We start from the raw sequence: 19600 nt of genomic DNA, 5'->3' as shown, positions 1-19600 counted from the left end.
GAATTCGACTGAGGGGCATAAGGCAGAAGAAGAGACCAAGGCAAGTTTTAGTAGTAGTAAAAATTTATTAAAAAGCTTTAGAGCAGGAACGAAAAGAGAGTAAAGTACACTTGGAAGAGGGCTAAGTGGATATCTTGGAGGTCAAGTGCCCTGTTTGACTTTGGACCTAGGGTTTTATATGCTGGCATACTTCCAGCATCTTGCATCCCATTTCCCTTGATTCTTCCCTTAGGGTAAGCTGCCTGCATGTGCGGTGGCCTGCTAGCACTTGGGAGGTGAGCATGCTCAGTGTGTTTACTAGAGTTGTACACATGCTTACCTGAAGTGTTCTTCCCTGTTCCAGTGGAATGCCCCTGGAAGGTCATATATCAGTTAAACTGTGCCATTTTGTCTCTTAATGTGTATGCTTGAGCCCACTTGCCCAGTATTGGAGATCTTATTGAGATGCTGCCAATCACCAGTTTCAGGTGTTTTTATTTATTGGGAAACTACCTTTCCCTGGTGCTGGCTATGATCAATTATTATTTTAGAGAGGCAGTGTGACAACTACCTGATAGTCGCCTGACATTCCTGGTGGGGTTGGGGGAGCCCTCTCCTGCCCCACTCATGCCTGGCTAGCTACCTACTGTAATAATACATGCAAAGCTTTAAAACAATGTTTAGCACATAATAAGCATTTAATCAATATTAGGAATCAACGTCATTATCATTATCTTTTATATGAAAGACAGGTATCATTATCCCTAGCTACAAGTGAATAAACAGGTTAAAAAGTTTGTGGAACTTGCCTAAAATCATTCAGCTAGTCAGGAGTACAGCCAAGATTGGATTTTAGATCCATCTGGCTCCCAGTCCTATATTCCTTCTACTATACCTTGTTGCCTTCATAAATGTAGGGTATGTGCTGTGAGTTCCTTGAAGAGGCACATACCAAACTCTGTGGCCTTCTTCTTCCTCACTGTACCACACCCTCACTGCAACTGCCATCTGGAGGGCTGGCCTGGCTCCATGGCTTTAAATTGATCTAATTTAAATATTGAACATCTTGATAACTGCTCCAATACAGAGGTAGCTGTCTTCAGGACCCTCTAGCTTATAGACTAAAACAATAAATCTTCCAGGATGAGGTTTAGTTTGTGAAAGCACCCTCTACCCTGGGATTCTCATCTGTATACCTTGAGGATCAAGCTACTCTCTTCCAACTCCTGCCCTGCCATACTCACAACTCATGTGAAAATGACTCCCTACTATATAAATATAGGCCAGCAAAAAGACCCTTCCCTTGCCTCTCTTTGTCTTCCCTTCCCTTATCTCCCTGTCCTTTCTCAAGGAAAAAAAAATATTATGACATCTTGATTCCCTTGAGTGGCTCTTTGATCCATCCTGCTTGTCTAATAGCATCATCTCTCTCAAGCCATCTGGGAGCCTTTTATTACAAAAGCCTGCAAAAGCCCCTGTCAGTTCTCTTGCCTGCATCACGGTGATGCAAGCTGTGGCGTCACTTGACGTCTGCAATAGGAGGGACTGTGGCCCGTGCCTCGGGCTTCAGTGCATTGTTCACAAACAATGATAGATTGTTAATTTTCAAAGAATATGAAGAGAAAGTCAAAATAACACCTGCACTGCCATAATATATTGCTTCATAAGCAGTAAATACCACGCAAAAGATAAAGCCTTGAGCCCCAGGCTTAATGCAGACCCCAAATGTGATTTATTCTGCTGTTTCCTTTCCCTTAGAGAACAGAAAACAATGTTATTCCTTGGTAGGACACCCAACCCTGCCCCGGGTCATAATCTTTCACAACAAATACTTCTTGAGTGCCTACTGTATGTGAGGTCCTATGTGATATGCCAGAAATGAGGTTTTCTTCCACATTTTGTGCAAGCATTTTCTAAACTTCCTTTCTCTTTCCTTTGTCACGGTGTGCCTACTGCTATTTCCAGGACTATTCTCAAACAGCAACCTATCAGCATTCCATGGTACCTGGACTCCCCACGACAAAGATCATTTCTTTGATGCGAAGCATAGAAGTAACTGTGCTAAAAGCGTTAATAGGTTCTTGAGATGGAGTCAGGGAGGAGGGTTTGATCAGATTAGTCTTAGTTGCACAATAGCATAAGAGAGTAGGGTAGGGCATAAACTACAGAAGTTGGAGTTGCCTATACATGTGATAGATGGAAAAGGATTGTGGAAGAAACCAGGAGTATAAGGTGTTCTCCAGTAAGAACACATAAAAATTGCTACAGTAGAACAGGATTTCTCAACCTCAGCACTATTGACATTTTAGGCCAGATAATTGGTTCTTGTAGGGGGTTGCCCCATACGTTATAGGATGTTTAGCAGCGCCCCTGGCCTCTACTAGATGTCAGTAGCAACTACCTGCTGCCAGGTATGACAATCAAAAATGTCTCCAGATACTGCCAAATGTCCCCTGTGGGGCAAACTTAGCACTGCAATAGAGGACATTGAGAGCACCCATCTGTATAATGATGAGCTCTAGAGCCCTCATCTCAAATATTACATAATTTGATGAATCCCCTAGTTTAGTAGGGGGATAGTGGTCAAGAGCATGAATTGTGGAGCCAGACTACCTGAGTTTGAATCTCAGCTCTACTGCAAGCTAGCTATATAACTATGGATAACTTGCTTAACTTCTCCGTTCCTGTTACCTCATCAGTAAAATGGGGATAATGAAAGGACCTACTTCACAGGATTGTTGTGAGTTTTAAATTAATATACATAAAGTGCCTAGAACAGTGTGAGGTGCATAGTAAGCATTATATAACTGTTAACTCTTATTAGTCTTATTATAATTGCTATCATTAAAACTATTAAGAAAACCAAATACCATATGTACTCACTCATAAGTGGGAGTTGAACAATGAGAACACATGGACACAGGGAGGGGGACATCACACACCAGGGCCTGTCAGGGGGTCGGGGGCTAGGAAAGGGATAGCATTAGGAGAAATACCTAATGTAGATGACAGGTTGATGGGTGCAGCAAACCACCATGGCACATGTATACCTATGTAACAAACCTGCATGTTTTGTACATGTATCCCAGAACTTAAAGTATTAAAAATAAAACTATTATTCATCATTTATCTGAGTCCTAGTGCATTCTGAAGGCCTGATGTCCCATGTCCCACCCACCTTTAGACCACTATTTATTTATTTCTCTCTCTCTCTCTTTCTCTCTCTCTCTTTCTTTCCTTCTTTCTTCCTTCCTTCCTCCCTCCCTTCCTCCCTCCCTCCCCTCCTCCCTTCCTCCCTCCCTCCCTCCCTTCCTTCCTTCCTTCCTTCCTTCCTTCCTTCCTTCCTTTCTTTCTTTCCTTTTTTCGAGACAGAGTCTCACTCTGTCACCCAGGCTGGAGTGCAGTGGTGTGATCTCGGCTCACTGCAACTTCCATCTCCTGGATTCAAGTGATTCTCGTGCCTCAGCCTCCTGAGTAGCTGGGACTATCAGCATGTGCCACCACGCCCAGCTAATTTTTATATTTTTAGTAGACATGGGGTTTTACCATGTTGACCCAGCTGGTCTTGAACTCCTGACCTCAAATGATCCACCTACCTCCCAAAGTGCTGGGATTTACAGGCATGAGCTACCGCGCCCAGCTGAGACTACTATCTTCTTCCTGTAGAAATGGCTAGAGAGCCAAGTTGACAGTTCAGGACTACACAATGCAAAGAGATTTTAGATGGCTGTGGGTCTATGAAATAGGCTATGGAGGAAAGCCACACTTTGTACAGTAGCTGAGGTCTTGTAGAGTTTTCTTATTTAAAACACAGTTATTGGCACCTACTTTGAGCTAGTCACAGTAAAGAATACAAAAAGTAAATGAGGTTTATGTCCCTTGGCCTCAAGGAATTAACAAATATGACTGCTACATGGACTTTTATTTTAGTAATTTAATTACCTTAAATTCTCTAAGAAATTTGAGTTCCTTCTCATAAGTGAAGAATTTCTCAGTGATGCTATCTTCCCATCCCCAGATTTATCTTCCTTGAAGTTTATATGTCCGTAATTGTGAATTTTTTATATTATCAGCATGTAAGGATTATAATACTTCAAATTGTCACCATTTTATCTTCCTTTTTCCATTTGAAATTTTTGTTTAACACTCAGACCTCAAAAGAAACCCTCCAAAAGAGATTTTATCGTGGTACAATGATAGAGTAGTATCCTGTTCTGAATAGTTTGACATCTGCTTCTGGAAAGAATATCTGTGGAGGACTCTTTTGTATACTCTTAATTTCCTCATGTATTTGTTTAAAATAGCTTGTTGAACATCTTTTCTATGTCAGACACTGTGTCTAGGCACTAGGAATAACAGGGAGGAATAAGCTTTCTGGGGAGAGACAGACATGGAAAAATACCCAAAAAATATAATGTAGTAAGGGCTATGATAGCAATGTCTTCAGTGAGCTAGGAGAACACAAAATAAATGTACTCTTTGGAAGAGAGTTTAGTGTGATGAATTACATTGTGAGGATTGGCATCAGAGCTGACTGGGCTTATATTCCTGCTGTACCACTTATTAGCTGTGCAATGTTGAGCTGATCACTTAAACTTTCTGTGCCTCAGTTTCATTATTCATTATTCATTATTCATTATTATTGCATGAACAATTATTCATTATTCATACAATGTATTCTAGTAATTCATGTATATGCTTGGTTCTCTCAGTAGACTTTGAGCCCTTCAAGGTCTGTGACCACTTCCTCATCATTTACCATGTTAACTATTTGCCTCACACCTAATTAACTCATGCCTGTAAATCCCAGCACTTGGGGAGGCAGGTGGATCATTTGAGGTCAGGAGTTCAAGCCCAGCTGGGTCAACATGGTAAAACCCCATGTCTACTAAAAATATAAAAATTAGCCGGGCGTGGTGGCACATGCCTATAGTCCCAGCTACTCAGGAGGCTGAGGCACGAGAATCACTTAAACCCAGGAGACGGAAGTTGCAGTGAGCCAGGATCACACCACTGCAGTAACTATTACCATGTTATTATGGCCATTTACTGAGTGCTAAATATGAGCCAGAAGACATGCTAAATTTTTTACCCACATTATCTAATCTTCAACAAACCTATAAGGTGGATGCTTTCATTTTCCTAATTTAATAGCTTGCCATTTTTTTCATCAAACACAGTTATTTCCTCATAACACTTATTACAATGCATAATTATTTTATAATTATTTGTATTTTAATATCTGTCTATTGCATTAGAGTATAAGTTCTACAAGAGCAAGGATGAGGTCTCTTTTTATTATTATTATTATTATTATTATTATTATTATACTTTAAGTTCTAGGGTACATGTGCATAACGTGCAGGTTTGTTACATATGTATACTTGTGCCATGTTGCTGTGCTGCACCCATCAACTCGTCAGCACCCATCAACTTGTCATTTACATCAGGTATAACTCCCAATGCAATCCCTCCCCCCTCCCCCTCCCCCCTCCCCATGATAGGCCCCAGTGTGTGACGTTCCCCTTCCCGAGTCCAAGTGATCTCATTGTTCAGTTCCCACCTATGAGTGAGAACATGCGGTGTTTGGTTTTCTGTTCTTGTGATAGTTTGCTAAGAATGATGGTTTCTAGCTGCATCCATGTCCCTACAAAAGGGATGAGGTCTCTTTGACTCACTCTAATATCCTCAACATCTACGATACTGCCTGACACATAGAAAATGTTCAGTGACTGTATGGTAAATATGAAAGGAAGACCAGAAGGCAGGCAGGCAAGAGGAGAAGAAAGAAAGTGAATGAGCACATTACGGTTGCTAAGTAGTAGAGTTAGACTCTAGTCCAGAGCCATCTGACTCCCAAACCAATGCTCTTGATGATTAGACAGGATTGCTTCCTGTGGTTAACAGGCTTTCAGTAGATGTTTGTTGACAAAACTGTCTCCTCAACTTTGCACAATAATGTGTAACAAAATAACAGTAAGCATAAAAACCAATGGATATACACTTGGACATAATAAAGAGAATTGTAGGAGAGTAAATAATCAGTGAAGGAGAGTTTTTGTCTTAATGAAAGAATATAGTTGAAGAGATGGCACCAACATACTGTTGTCCTTGTTTCAGAGGAAATTGTGTGTGTATGTGTGTGTGTGTGTGTGTGTAGTCTTCAAAATCAAATAACTTTGACAGTGATTGACAAGTTAATCAGCAATGTATCAACAAGACAAAAATAAACAAATGGCAGAGATTTGATAGTTATAAAATGATACCAAGTTGAAGTAGGTGATCACTTCCAAATCTTGTATTCTTTTGGTGCCAATGGAGCTTATTCCAAAGTGCCATATCTTCAACCAAATTACCTAGAAGGCACTTACTTACAACCCACTCTACAATCTCTGACCTCTTGAGAACTTGTCACACAGCAGAATAGGAGAACCAGCATGGCAGGACATGTTCTTCAGACTTGGGGTAGATATTTTGAAGACCACTTGACAGCCAGTAGCACTCACCTTCTGAATATTCTTGGCTGCTACCAGGGATTGTAGGATTCAGGGGAAAATTACTAGATGTCCATTTCTAGTCTGAAAAGTGGATCCAGAGCTTAACTTTTCCACCACTAAGTGATAATTCTAAACAGATGCTTAGCACAACATGTTTTGTTACTGTGGACCTTGAATCCAGATTGCTGCCAGAGGTGATCATCTGGGATTTCCCTTTTAAAACAAAATTTTGCAAGCTTTTCTGTATGATTATGCCAATATGGGGAAAAGTTCATAGCTAATGAGATCAAACTGAGTTACTGGTTGGGCATAGATCCCTGGTTGTAACTAAGCAAATTTCTACAAGTATTCAGCTGTCCTAGAGAAAGAATTGGTGTAGCAATAATGCCATCTATTTAAGACAATTTGTCATTCTGAAAAGGTATGCAAATAATCAATGAGTGTCATTGTATAGATTACTTATTGTGCCCAAAATCAATGTAAATTAATTTTCTTTATTAATTTAAATATTTCTTGAATACCTACTTTATACTAGACACTAAACTAAGAAATAAGGAAAGAAAATGCCTCAAATCCAGTCCCTGACCTAAAAGAGGCAGGCAGGCCAGCAGAAGGGAGACAGGTACACAATATCAATAATCCAAAGCAGTCATTTAAATGGTAAATGCTTGGTGCTTCTTGCTTCTTGGAATATTCTTTTTATTATTATTATTATTATTATACTTTAAGTTTAGGGTACATGTGCACAATGTGCAGGTTTGTTACATATATATATACATGTGCCATGTTGGTGTGCTGCACCCATTAACTCATCATTTACATTAGGTATATCTCCTAATGCTATCCCTTCCCTCTACCCCCTCCCCACAATAGGACCCAGTGTGTGATGCTCCCCTTCCTGTGTCCAAGTGATCTCATTGTTCAATTCCCACCTATGAGTGAGAACATGCGGTATTTGGTTTTCTGTTCTTGCGATAGTTTGCTGAGAATGATGGTTTCCAGCTGCATCCATGTCCCTACAAAGGACACAAACTCATCCTTTTTTATGGCTGCATAGTATTCCATGGTGTATATGTGCCACATTTTCTTAATCCAGTCTGTCACTGATGGACATTTGGGTTGATTCCAAGTCTTTGCTATTGTGAATAGTGCTGCAATAAACATACATGTGCATGTGTCTTTATAGCAGCATGATTTATAATCCTTTGGGTATATCCCCAGTAATGGGATGGCTGGATCAAATGGTATTTCTAGTTCTAGATCCTTGAGGAATCGCCACACTGTTTTCCACAATGGTTGAACTACTTTACAGTCCCACCAACAGTGTAAAAGTGTTCCTATTTCCCCACATCCTCTCCAGCACCTGTTGTTTCCTGATTTTTTAATGATTGCCATTCTAACTGGTGTGAGATGGTATCTCATTGTGGTTTTGATTTGCATTTCTCTGATGGCGAGTGATGATGAGCATTTTTTCATGTGTCTGTTGGCTGTATGAATGTCTTCTTTTGAGAAGTGTCTGTTCATATCCTTTGCCCACTTTTTGATGGGGTTGTTTTTTTCTTGTAAATTTGATTGAGTTCTTTATAGGTTTTGGATATTAGCCCTTTGTCAGATGAATAGATTGCAAAAATTTTCTCCCATTCTGTAGGTTGCCTGTTCACTCTGATGGTAGTTTCTTTTGCTATGCAGAAGCTCTTTAGTTTAATTAGATCCCATTTGTCAATTTTGGCTTTTGTTGCCATTGCTTTTGGTGTTTTAGACATGAAGTCCTTGCCCATGCCTATGTCCTGAATGGTATTCCCTAGGTTTTCTTCTAGGGTTTTATATGGTTTTAGGTCTAACATTTAAGTCTCTAATCCATCTTGAATTAATTTTCATATAAGGAGTAAGGAAAGGATCCAGTTTCAGCTTTCTACTTATGGCTAGCCAATTTTCCCAGCACCATTTGTTAAATAGGGAATCCTTTCCCCATTTCTTGTTTTTGTCAGGTTTGTCAAAGATCAGATGGCTGTAGATGTGTGGTATTATTTCTGAGCGCTCCATTCTGTTCCATTGGTCTATATCTCTGTTTTGGTACCAGTTACTGGAATGCTCTTTTTACCCCAGTCTTCCATTCACTACCTGGAAGAAAATCCTGTCCCTCCTTAAAGACTCATTTCAAATGATTCTTTCCCAGTGAAGGCTTCCATGACATTCCTCCTTCACCCCACAACCAGAAACACATATACCCAAACCCATTCCAGCAGCTTTAATTACTCCTCTGTGTTCCCAGAGCACTCCACTCTTGGTTTAATTACAGTACTTATTATAATAATTTATATTGGATTGTTTATATGTCTGTCCCTCTCACTATATTTTGAATTCTTCCAGAGCAGTAAATGAGTTTTGTTCATCTCTGTATTCCTAGTTACTAGCAAAACAGCAGGGCATATAGTAAGACTCAAAAAAGTTTACTTTGCAGGGAATGGGTGAGAGAATGAGCAAACGTGAAAATCAAATTCTAGATAAAATGCTATGAGAACACATCAGAAGAAGTAATTAATTCCAATGAGGTGGTTTTGTTATAGGACTTTTTCCTTAGTTCAGCTAAGAGCCAGGTCCTTGTCACACAGCCGTGAGAGATTAGGCTTGCAGACACTTTGAAGGGTGAGAAAAATGGAATTTATTGGGGAAAAAGGGGTAAAAAAGGGAAACAGGGACCCTCTGCAAGGCCAAATCCCTGCTGGTGTGCTTCCCACCTGGTAGATTGAATCCCAGGTTCCACCCAGGAAGAGGAGGGGCCAGGCTCCTTCCCACTGCAAACACATGAACTTCCAAGGCTCCACCCCAGGGTGCAGGTCAGTGGGAGGCTCTGCCAGGGAGTCCTTCCCACCTGGCCATTTCAGTTTCACAAACAAGGTAGCATTTGAGATGGCCCTTCAAAAATGAGTGGGATTTTTTTTTAATTTATTTATTATTATTATACTTTAAGTTGTAGGGTACATGTGCATAACGTGCAGGTTTGTTACATATGTATACTTGTGCCATGTTGGTGTGCTGCACCCATCAACTCATCATTTACATCAGGTATAACTCCCAATGCAATCCCTCCCCCCTCCCCCCTCCCCATGATAGGCCCCTGTGTGTGATGTTCCCCTTCCTGAGTCCAAGTGATCTTATTGTTCAGTTCCCACCTATGAGTGAGAACATGCGGTGTTTGGTTTTCTGTTCTTGTGATAGTTTGCTAAGAATGATGGTTTCCAGCTGCATCCATGTCCCTACAAAGGACGCAAACTCATCCTTTTTGATGGCTGCATAGTGGGATTTTGACAGGTGGAGATGGGTGTTAGGGGAGGGAAGGGCAATAAGAAGGACATTTAAAGCAAAATTTCCTAAGTATTTAAGAACCACATTCATTGAGGCAAAATAATGCTGTTAATTACACATGTTCCTTATCTGTTCCTGTAAACAAGCATAGCAGGAACTCTACTTGCTAACATTTTAACAAGCATTGTGAATTACTATACGTTTTGAAAATAACAATACTGTATTTTCCCTCAAAATTGTAATTGAGATCATTGTCTTCCCCCAAACACTTATCCCGCCCCTAATTAGTCCAGAGTTTGGCTAGGTTGATACATTATAAATTCTCATTCTTTGACCTCAAAATCCTTTACTGAGAAGTGTTCCTGTTTGTTTGTTTGTTTGTTTGTTCGTTCGTTTTAATATTTGTCAGGACTGCAGAACCAATGAGTAGCCAAACTGTTGCAAGGAATTATTTTTGGCATTGGGTCCCAGTCCTTCTAAACCTACCAGTTTCTTCTGGGAGTGATTCTCCAGCAACCAGAGAAAATCAGGGTGTAGACTCAATAATCTCTAAAGATATCTTTCAGCTATAACATTTTCTAAAATATCCCCTAACTGGGGGCTTGGAAGTCCAAGTAGACTAATTATCACTATGTAAACTCTCAACCCAAAGGATATTCAGCATCCCATGTTTGTTTTCTTGATAATATTTGCAAGGAGGCTATTTCTAGCCTTTGGATATGCCTTTGTGAGAGAACACTGAAAGCTGGATATGACGACTAAAGTTCCTACACATGGAGAAATCACTAGTTCTGAAATGTGACTTCTGACTGTAATTAATGAACACTTAGTGCCATCAATCACTGTATATGTGTGAAGAGGGGATTAAGGGGGAGGAGGCAAAGGCAGCACAGAAAAATGACAAAAACTAATATTTCAGAAATAATGTTTTTAAACATTTACATTTGCTTGTTCTGACCAATCAGTGACCAAAAGAGCACATGTATAAGTAACCCTGGCAAGGGTCAGCCCTGATGTTGCCTTGGACTTTAGCAAGCTACTGATAGAACAGAGTTGCCTTCATGGGTTGTAATTGGCAGAAGTGTGTACTGGGAGGTAGGAAAAAAGCCATAGAAATATTTTTTCTACAGCTATCAGTAGTCAGAGGAAAATTTCCCAAAACAAAAGTCCGTTTGTGCTCAGATGACTCATGACTATATCTTTCCCAACACTGTGTACATGTACGTGCTTATAAAACCCATTTCAATGTCTTTGCTTATATCATTCCTGCACCTGGGATGTCTGGCCCCTTTACTTTACCTATCTAATAACTACTCATCACTCATGACATGCTCTATATAAATCTGGTCCGTTCTGTTCAGTCCTATTTTCTCCATGAAATATTTCCTGCTTAGGCCACAGTAGCTCTGCATACCGTAAACTACAGGAACATTTCTGATCTATACCATTTGAGTCTTTCATTGTTTCCTAGTTGTTTAACTGAAGACAGTAAAGCATAGTGGCTAAAAATTATACATTCTGTATGACCTTGGACAATATATTTGACCTTTCAAAACTTCTCTTAAATGTCTCTAAAACTTCTATTAAGTGGAGATATAAATTGTCCCTACCTCATAGGGCTATTCTGAAAGTTAAATGAGAGTGATGCATGCCAAGTGATTTACCTGGTATACAGTAAGTGTTCAACAGAGGTAGTAGTGGGTGGAGGTAGTGATAATGGTAATAATTATCACCATCATCATCAGTATCTTCAATTTTATTGTACAACCTTTGAGGGCAGGGACTGTGTCTCTAGTCTGCTTTTTCTCATTGTTCCCCTAACTCCCAAAATTGTCATTCAGCTAATTTGATGTCTGCTGATTATGTGTCCAGCTCTATTCAATAGTACTGCCTCAAAGATATGAAATTACATCAGGAGTATAATTCTCATCTTTTATTGCCAACTACAGAAGCCCTAGGATGTTTTTCCTTGCTTTACATGCATAAGTAGTTTGGATAGAAGCTGCTGAAGTAATCATATGCTAGTGGACTATGAGAAGAATAGGAAACTCCTTAATCATTCCAAGCTCCTCTGTTGAGTATGCTTGAAAAAAAGAGAGAGAGAGAGAGAGAGAGAGAGAGAGAGAGAGAGAGAGAGAGAGAGAGAAGGAAGAAAGGGAGAGAAGGAAGCAAACACTTATACTAAAATGCCATCTGGTAAATTGCTTTCAAATTCCATGACTTCCTGCCAGTTCAAGCTGTATTGTTTTAACCCTTGTAAGAAAGCTGGCATTGAGGCCTGATTCACCACTTGTCCATTTCTCCAGCCATTTCCCTAAAGAGTTTGCCAGAATTTATGTTTATAAGTAAACTAGATGCTAGAGCCTTAACACAACAAATTATTTTGCTTGTCATTTCTTTTCAGCCGATAACAGTAGAACTCTGAATGTGGATTCCACTGCAATGACACTACCTATGTCTGATCCAACTGCATGGGCCACAGCAATGAATAATCTTGGAATGGCACCGCTGGGAATTGCCGGACAACCAATCTTACCTGGTATGTTATTTTTAATCACCTCGCAAGTGCTTATTTTTATTGACCATGTGGTAATAAATATAGCAGTATGACACAACTTATTTTGAAGTTGACATTTACCAGATTCTGCCTAGAGTGTGCATTTTTGTAATATGAGCTTTATAGTCTGGGTAGCCGGTAGTTACTAGTATACTCCGTTTTGCACTTTGGACATGCTGGGGGTATATCCAATGCAGGCTAGGGTCATTGAAGCTTTAAACAGCTCTTTGAAATACAAGGCAAGAGGATTTTGGTGAGGAATTACAAAGCTTGTGTAATTTTATAGATTTCATAGAGGAGGCAAATAAACATGGAGACAGAAAGAGAACTGACGTAGATATCTCCAAAATCTCGGATTCCTAGAGGAGAGAAAGGAGATGGTGGAGGACAGCCCAAAGACTGTTTTTAACATTAAATAACTGTGTGTAAATACACACACACATACATATATACATAAACAAAGTAGCCTGTAATAGAACTGACATGGTGGACTAACTCCGCCTCCACTAAAGATAAAATGAGAAGCAGAACATCACAGCACCTGAAGGGTTTTGTTTAGACACAAAGAAGCTTCCTGGACAGTGAGAGCTAATTAATCATTACAATGAATTTTTGAAGACATTTGGGAATTGCCATCTCAGGGAGCCTGAGGCAGCTTTTTAAACAGCCTAAACATTAATCTCCCCAGATTCAATTAATTGTGACTCTACTTAAAAGCACAACAGGACCAGGCCAATCTAGAACCTGGCTACTCAAAGTGTGCCCTGCATAACCTGGGAACCACTTAGAATCCCAGAATCTCTGGCCCCAGCACAGACCTACTGAATCAGAAGCTGCATTTTCGCAAGATCCCCAGGTGCTTCACAGGCACATTAAAGTTGATAAACAGATTTAGAGTAATGCCATTTTGCCTTGCCATTTATTTATATAGTTAGCTACACCCCGCAAAATATTATTTCACAATTCCAGTGCAGATTATAAATCCTTATAAGTTATAACGAGGGTGGACTATGCTAGACAGCAATACTAATAATGAATTAAGAAATGTTGTTACATCAAAAGCCAAGAAACAAGCATAAAAGCAACCAAACATGAAGAAAAAAAGGTATGTGAATAAGAAATGGGTGGAGAAAAAAAAAGGAGTCTAAATTCTATATGTGGCAGGTGCAAAGAACTCTGCCAAACTATAATTCATACCATAGGTTGTAGTTCACCAGACTGTATTCTTCTCCATTAGACCAACAACAATTGAAATGAACCACCAAACATCCTTTGAGAGCTACAGTGATTGGACCATGGATTTCCTTAGGTTTTGAATGACTAGTGGGGCCAATCTGGGATCAGTGAATGTTACTGTAGGAGCCAATATTGCAGAATGGTTAAGATGTCAGGTGCTGGAGTCAGTCTGCTTGGCTTCCAAGCCTGTTTCTTTCACTATTTGATCTCGAGCAGTTGTGTATCTTCTGAGACTCAGTGTCCTCATCTACAAAGTCAGACTAATAGTGCCTAACTCCTAGGATGACAATTAAATCATGTTTAGCACAATGGTACATAGAAGGTGCTCAAAAATGGCAGCTATTAAAATACTTCAAAAATCATTATTAATGTATTTCTCATAGACATTTCTAAGGAAGTAACAAGTTTTGTATTTAGTACCTCTTTATTATTTGATTATAATAGAATTTAAACTGAAATATATATTGTTTTATAGCTCCATGTAGAGTGTCCCTGAGTCACAACACTTATAGTCTAAGATGACTAGACAATCTAATTTGACTTAAATATTTCCAGTTTATGACAGTCTGGACCATATGTGTAAAAGTCCCAGGAAAAATATTGAGGCCACATCTGCGCTCTGGTCCAGGGGACTAAATGTTAACTGATATCATATGATTTGTAAATTATCATATATAAGCATAAATCTATGCTCACAAAGTAATATTCAATACTTAGCCACCCATCTATAACATGGAAAAAGAAAGGCCTAGCATTGAGAACAAAAATTCCACCAAGCAATCATTACAGACCCAAAGCTTGAGCTGGGGTCAATAATAAGGCTAGAAAATTGTGGTAAGTTTTCTTAACAGTGTGGTAGAGGGCTTGAATCCTCATAACAGTATCTTGCTTAGTGCTTAACAACACAGGCCTTGAAGTTAGAGGATTACCTGGGTTTGAGTCCTTGCTCTGCCACTTACTATGTTACCTTAAGCAAGTTACTTGACCTGTCTGTTCCTCAGTTTTCTCATCTGTAAAATGGAGATAATGATAGTGTCCTAGCTCATAGGATTGCTGTGGACATTAAATAATATACTTAGCACACTGCTTACCATATAATAAGCACCCAATAAAGATAAACTGTCATCATTATTACTACTCTTAGCAGTACTATATGCTCTGATGTAGAGGAAGTACTAACATACATTCTTCAAATCGCTGCTAAGCTCCCACTTAAATTGAAAGTATTTGGATGCTATGCAGCCACTGTCAACACTAATATGCTAATAAGCGTTCTGTACATCCAGCTTCAACCAGACATTTGAAACCTCAAGAGTATTTTTAATTTCTACCTTTGGCCCCCTTCTCCACATCTTGTTTTCTTAACGACTGTAAAGAAATGGTTTCTCTTTGACCTGTAATTCAGTGATTCTGCCTGCCACCATGCTCCAGTGAAACTTACTTGACTGTTTGGAAACCTGGTCATAGAAATGCTGGTATTAGTTCAGTAGTTCCCTTCTTGTCTTAAAGTGCATGGGGCAATAACATCAGGCTGAGATATACTTTGTAAAGCTATGTATAAAATCACTTAAGTTATGTGTGAACTGGTTTTTCTTGTATCTGTATTATTTTAGGAAGGCAGTTTACCACTGAGATTTGAACATGGGTTCTAGATCCAGAATGCCTATGTTCAAGTCTCTGTCATTAACCAGTTGTGTGACTGTTGACAAGTTACTTCACTTCTCTATGCCTCAGTTTCTTCATCTGTAAAATGCAGATAATAATGACACCTATGTTATAGGGTTGTTATGAGGATTCATGTGTTAATACATGTAAAGCCTTAGAATGATGCCTGGCTCACAGTAATTCCTCAATTAACTCAGCTATTATTATTATTATTGTTTCAAGTTCACATGTGCGATGTGGCTCACAAAAAGTTGAATTATGACTCATCTTTACCTTTAACAACAGTGAAGGACAGTAAAGGCAAGGGTGAAATTTTTCCCTGGTGAAATACTGGACAGCAACAGGTGAAGAGAATAGTATATGTCTAACAGTACTGATGCCTGTTCCTTATAAATCTGTTGGGGATTTTCACAGAAATGGAAGGGTGGCACGACACTCCAATGCTGCCTACCTTTCTTCTTGCCAGGGTCTGGAGAACAGAGTGCCTGCCATCTTTACAATGGGTTAAAACATCTCCCTGATCAGCTCCCCACGCCTCAAGATTTCTTAAAATGGAAAAGGCAGCAAATAAGCCTCATGGAGCTGTTGCCTGAAGTCACCCATCAAAGGCTCAGTAATTCAGCTACTTTTATGTTCCTCAGGAGGTTTCCTACTGAGCCAGCAGACTTTTCTTTGTCCTGTCTCATCTAGCCTGTCTGTGACAGTAGAGAAGTCTTTTGACATTGATGAAAAACAAGTGATAATGTAAGCTTCCTTCACTGCCCCTAGAGACCTCTAATCTATACTGTCATGGATACTGAGTCTCTTAGACACACACTTGTCATGAAGGCAATGTCTGGCATAGTTATTATATTCATTGAGTAGGGAGTAGAAACAGGCTATCTCTGAGGTTTGGTGTGGAGTTCCCTTTCAACTAACATGGTGTTTTGTACTGCTGTGGTTCAATAAAGTTAATCCATAATGATGGCAGATCAGGCGGTCCCCTCTGGCTAGCAGCTGTCTTTCCTGCAAGAGTATTTGCTTTGAGAAGCTGGTCAAATAAGACTAATGTTAGTGGAGCTCAATAGAGTCAGGCCCTCTGGTTAAAGAACGTTCTGCCCCAGTCATTCCAGATGAATCCAAGGATGGACCCATTAAGGGCTACTTGTTGAATACTGCCTGCTGCTTCTTTTATTTTCCCCTCAATTAAAATATCCTTAGCAGCCAAGTGTGGAGCCTGTGAAGTCCAAAAAGAGAAGAGTTCCTCATTATGATGTCCCCACTGTATTGATTGTGTCTGCTCCATAATGAAAGATATTGGAAAATATGGACTCATGGACCTTATTCTCAGAGCAAAGCCCTTCTCATTCTTAAGGAGGCAGTTATCACTGGACCCAACAGGCCAACTCTGATGGGAACAGAAAGAAAGAAGGAGTTTGTATGATAATGACAGACCACTGTTCTGCAAGCTCCTCAGGAAGGCCTGGCCTTCGGTTTGTATTATTTTTAATATCTGCCACAAATAGAGTATGCTTTTAGTGGCAAAAAGTTATGATCCTGAGAAAGGAGAGCACTGTTCATCATCATAGTATATATGTTACCAAGAGCCAATAATATGTAAACATTATATATACCAGATAAAATTAATGTCTCTTCAAAACAAACCTGAATTCAAGCTACTGATGGTACTCTCGAGATTCACCATGGAGCGTATCTACACCTGGAGATATTCATTTAAATCTCCTCCATGCCATCAAGCTCCCGTAGTAACACAACAGCTGGCAGTTAGCTGTTGTGCCAGATCATCCTTTCAAAAACAAAAAGACAGAGGCATCATCATTTGGTTTGGACATAACTGAGACCCTGCTTTTATGAATATGAATTAGTTCTATATTGTATAGCTGAAAAGGTTAAAAATGTTTTAGTTATTTATCTTGATATTACAGAAGTACTTTACTTCAACAAAAATGTATGAGTTTTTATGATCTATGTATTGTCATATTTTTCTCTGGGAACAAGCACATCATGATTTTGACTTGAGTACTGGCAACAACAAGATTAACTGGGCCACAGAAGGACAAACAGGAGATGGTCAACGTAATAGAGACTGTGTATTGAGGTCCCCGCAAAGAACGAGGTCCTATCTCCCAGAGAAGACACCACAAAATACAGATAGTGAGGCGCTCTACATCACAGTCTGTGTAGGTGAATGCTGTGGAGCTGTTTTCTCGTGGAAATATTTTAAACTATTTAAAGCCTTTGGAAGAGTATGTGAAGCTCAAGGGCCAGAGGATCTTTGAGATAAGAATTTCATGACCTTAACTAGCTGGAATAAGTAAATGCACAGTGATAGGAACAATCATTAAAAAATAAAAGACTCCCCATGGAAACTATTAGGAGAAGGAGCTGAGTCAAACTATTTGCTTATTCATTCATTCATACAAGAAATATTCACTGAAGCCTGCCAGTATAAAGGTACTGTGAGAAGCACCAGGGAGAAAGCAATGAACAAAAAAGACAAAGTTTCCTATCCTCATAGTGACTCCAATACTTTTAGAACTTCCACACTGTCTCCCTAATCCAACATGTTCTCAAATATGAGCTGGCTCTTCACTGACAACAGCTCAAAGGCCTTCCTTTCATTTTATTCATTTGTTCTTTTATTTATCCATCCATTCATTGAAGATCTATTGAGCTAGATATAGGGGATCCCAACATGGGCATGGCGCAATCCTTGCCTTCAAGCTCAAGTTGCAGTGACAGAGGCAACAAAGTAAATATCACTACACTATAATGTTGCAAGTGTCATAACAGAAACTTCTAAATAAGTATATTTTAGCCCAGGTATGGTGAGAGGAAATGCTAGGTAGATGGCGGTGGTCAGAAAAGGTTCACAAAAGAGGTAACATTTGAGCTAGGTGTCCAGGGATATATAGGAGTATGTCAGGAGGATAAAAGAACTAAGAACAGTGTAGGCAGAGGAAACACTGCATCAATTATTGGAAGGTATGCAAGGGTATACAGTATGGAGACAGTGGTTAACTATTGAGTTACATCACCTCATTCAGCAAAGACTTTGAGGCAGCTTATAAGAAAGATTACAGTATATGAAAAAATACAATAATTTATAAAAAATAAAATAAAATAAATCAACATCTGGGAAAATATAAATGAGAATACAAGACAAAGACCAGGTAGGAAGTTAATTAAAATTCAGGTGTGTAGGTCATAGAATCCCACCGGATTTCTGAAGTTGAGCTGCCCCTGTGACAAAGCAGCCAAAACAAAAAAGGGAAACCTGATCAGTTATATAATTTGCATTTTTCCATGAAGAAAAAATACACCAGTCCTCAGGGGAAGTGAAGCTTTTCATGGCCCTTAATAATGTGTGTATGTGTGTGTGTGACATTCTAGTTCTGAAAGAAGTTTTTCACAGGAAGTTTCATATATAGGGGAGCACGCTAAGTGAAATGGTTGAGTGATCTGAAAAGCCCAAACACTGGTGTGTAGGCCACGACCCTTCTATGGCAAAATGTAAAAACTAAAAATGTAGTAAATTTGTCATGAAGCTAAATTTGCTCAATTGAAAGGACTGCCCTTTATTCTGAGGTGATAGACTTCCTGTATTTTTGGTTTTAAAATGTTCTTTCTTTTATGAACTGTATGAATAGGATATTGGTTAGTTTCTTTGTTACTTTTTCCCCACTTCTTTTCTTGCCAAATTAAGAGGCTGGTGACCTTAAATATGCATATAATTTTATTCATTTCCAAAATCCAGAAATCTGGGAACCACAGATGTAGTGGGAAATGTCCTCACTAATGCCCCTCCAAAGGTGAATACCTTTGGAGGGCATGACTCTGGACCTGTCAAATGTTCTAAAAAGGCAAGAACACAGTGTAAATGAATAAAAAGGAATTGAGGGAAGATGGGCTACAAAGGGAGATTTTGCAAAACCTTGCACTAAAGGAATAAAGCTCCACTGGTGGAAATTTGAGATATGTTTGGGAGGACCTTTGTGAACTGAAATTGTGCCACATAACCCACCAATCCCAGGTTGCCAGATTGTTTGCTGTTGTACATGAGCCAGGCCCTGTCTCACCTTTCCAGCTGAGCTGAAACAAGTGTTTAGATGATCTTTTGGGGAAACCGGACAGATGTCGGTAGAATTTGAGAGTCATTGTGTAAAACTTTGGGAACTTGTGCCTCCAAGAGGGCTGGTGAGAAGTCCAGAATCATCTCACAGCTCAGCCAGGTTGTGCTTGGAAATCTGTGTTCTCTCTTCAGATTAGAAGAGAGATACAAGGTTCAGTAGGTAGATACTAATCTGACAAAGACTGCCTAAAAAGTCTCTTAAAGGATCTATGTAGAAAAGAGACAGGA

The 19600-nt window shown here is 39.5% G+C and overlaps 1 protein-coding gene across 6 annotated transcripts in view; it reads left to right on the top strand.

Moving 5' to 3' along the window:
• The window catches only part of ENOX2 (ecto-NOX disulfide-thiol exchanger 2), a 291115-nt gene that overhangs the window by 197584 nt on the left and 73931 nt on the right, over positions 1–19600 (top strand). For all 6 annotated transcript variants that reach the window (XM_015128190.3, XM_077988108.1, XM_015128191.3 and 3 more), the window contains one exon: positions 12187–12321. In XM_015128190.3, the coding sequence (XP_014983676.1) occupies positions 12225–12321 (97 nt within the window). In that variant the 5' untranslated portion in view covers positions 12187–12224. The remainder of the gene's footprint in view (positions 1–12186; positions 12322–19600) is intronic.

This window comes from Macaca mulatta, chromosome X, assembly GCF_049350105.2.
Source record: "Macaca mulatta isolate MMU2019108-1 chromosome X, T2T-MMU8v2.0, whole genome shotgun sequence".
In the NCBI taxonomy this organism is placed as follows: Eukaryota; Metazoa; Chordata; class Mammalia; order Primates; family Cercopithecidae; genus Macaca; species Macaca mulatta.
Note: the sequence above shows the minus strand (reverse complement) of the source record. Positions and strands in the feature narration are given on the sequence as shown.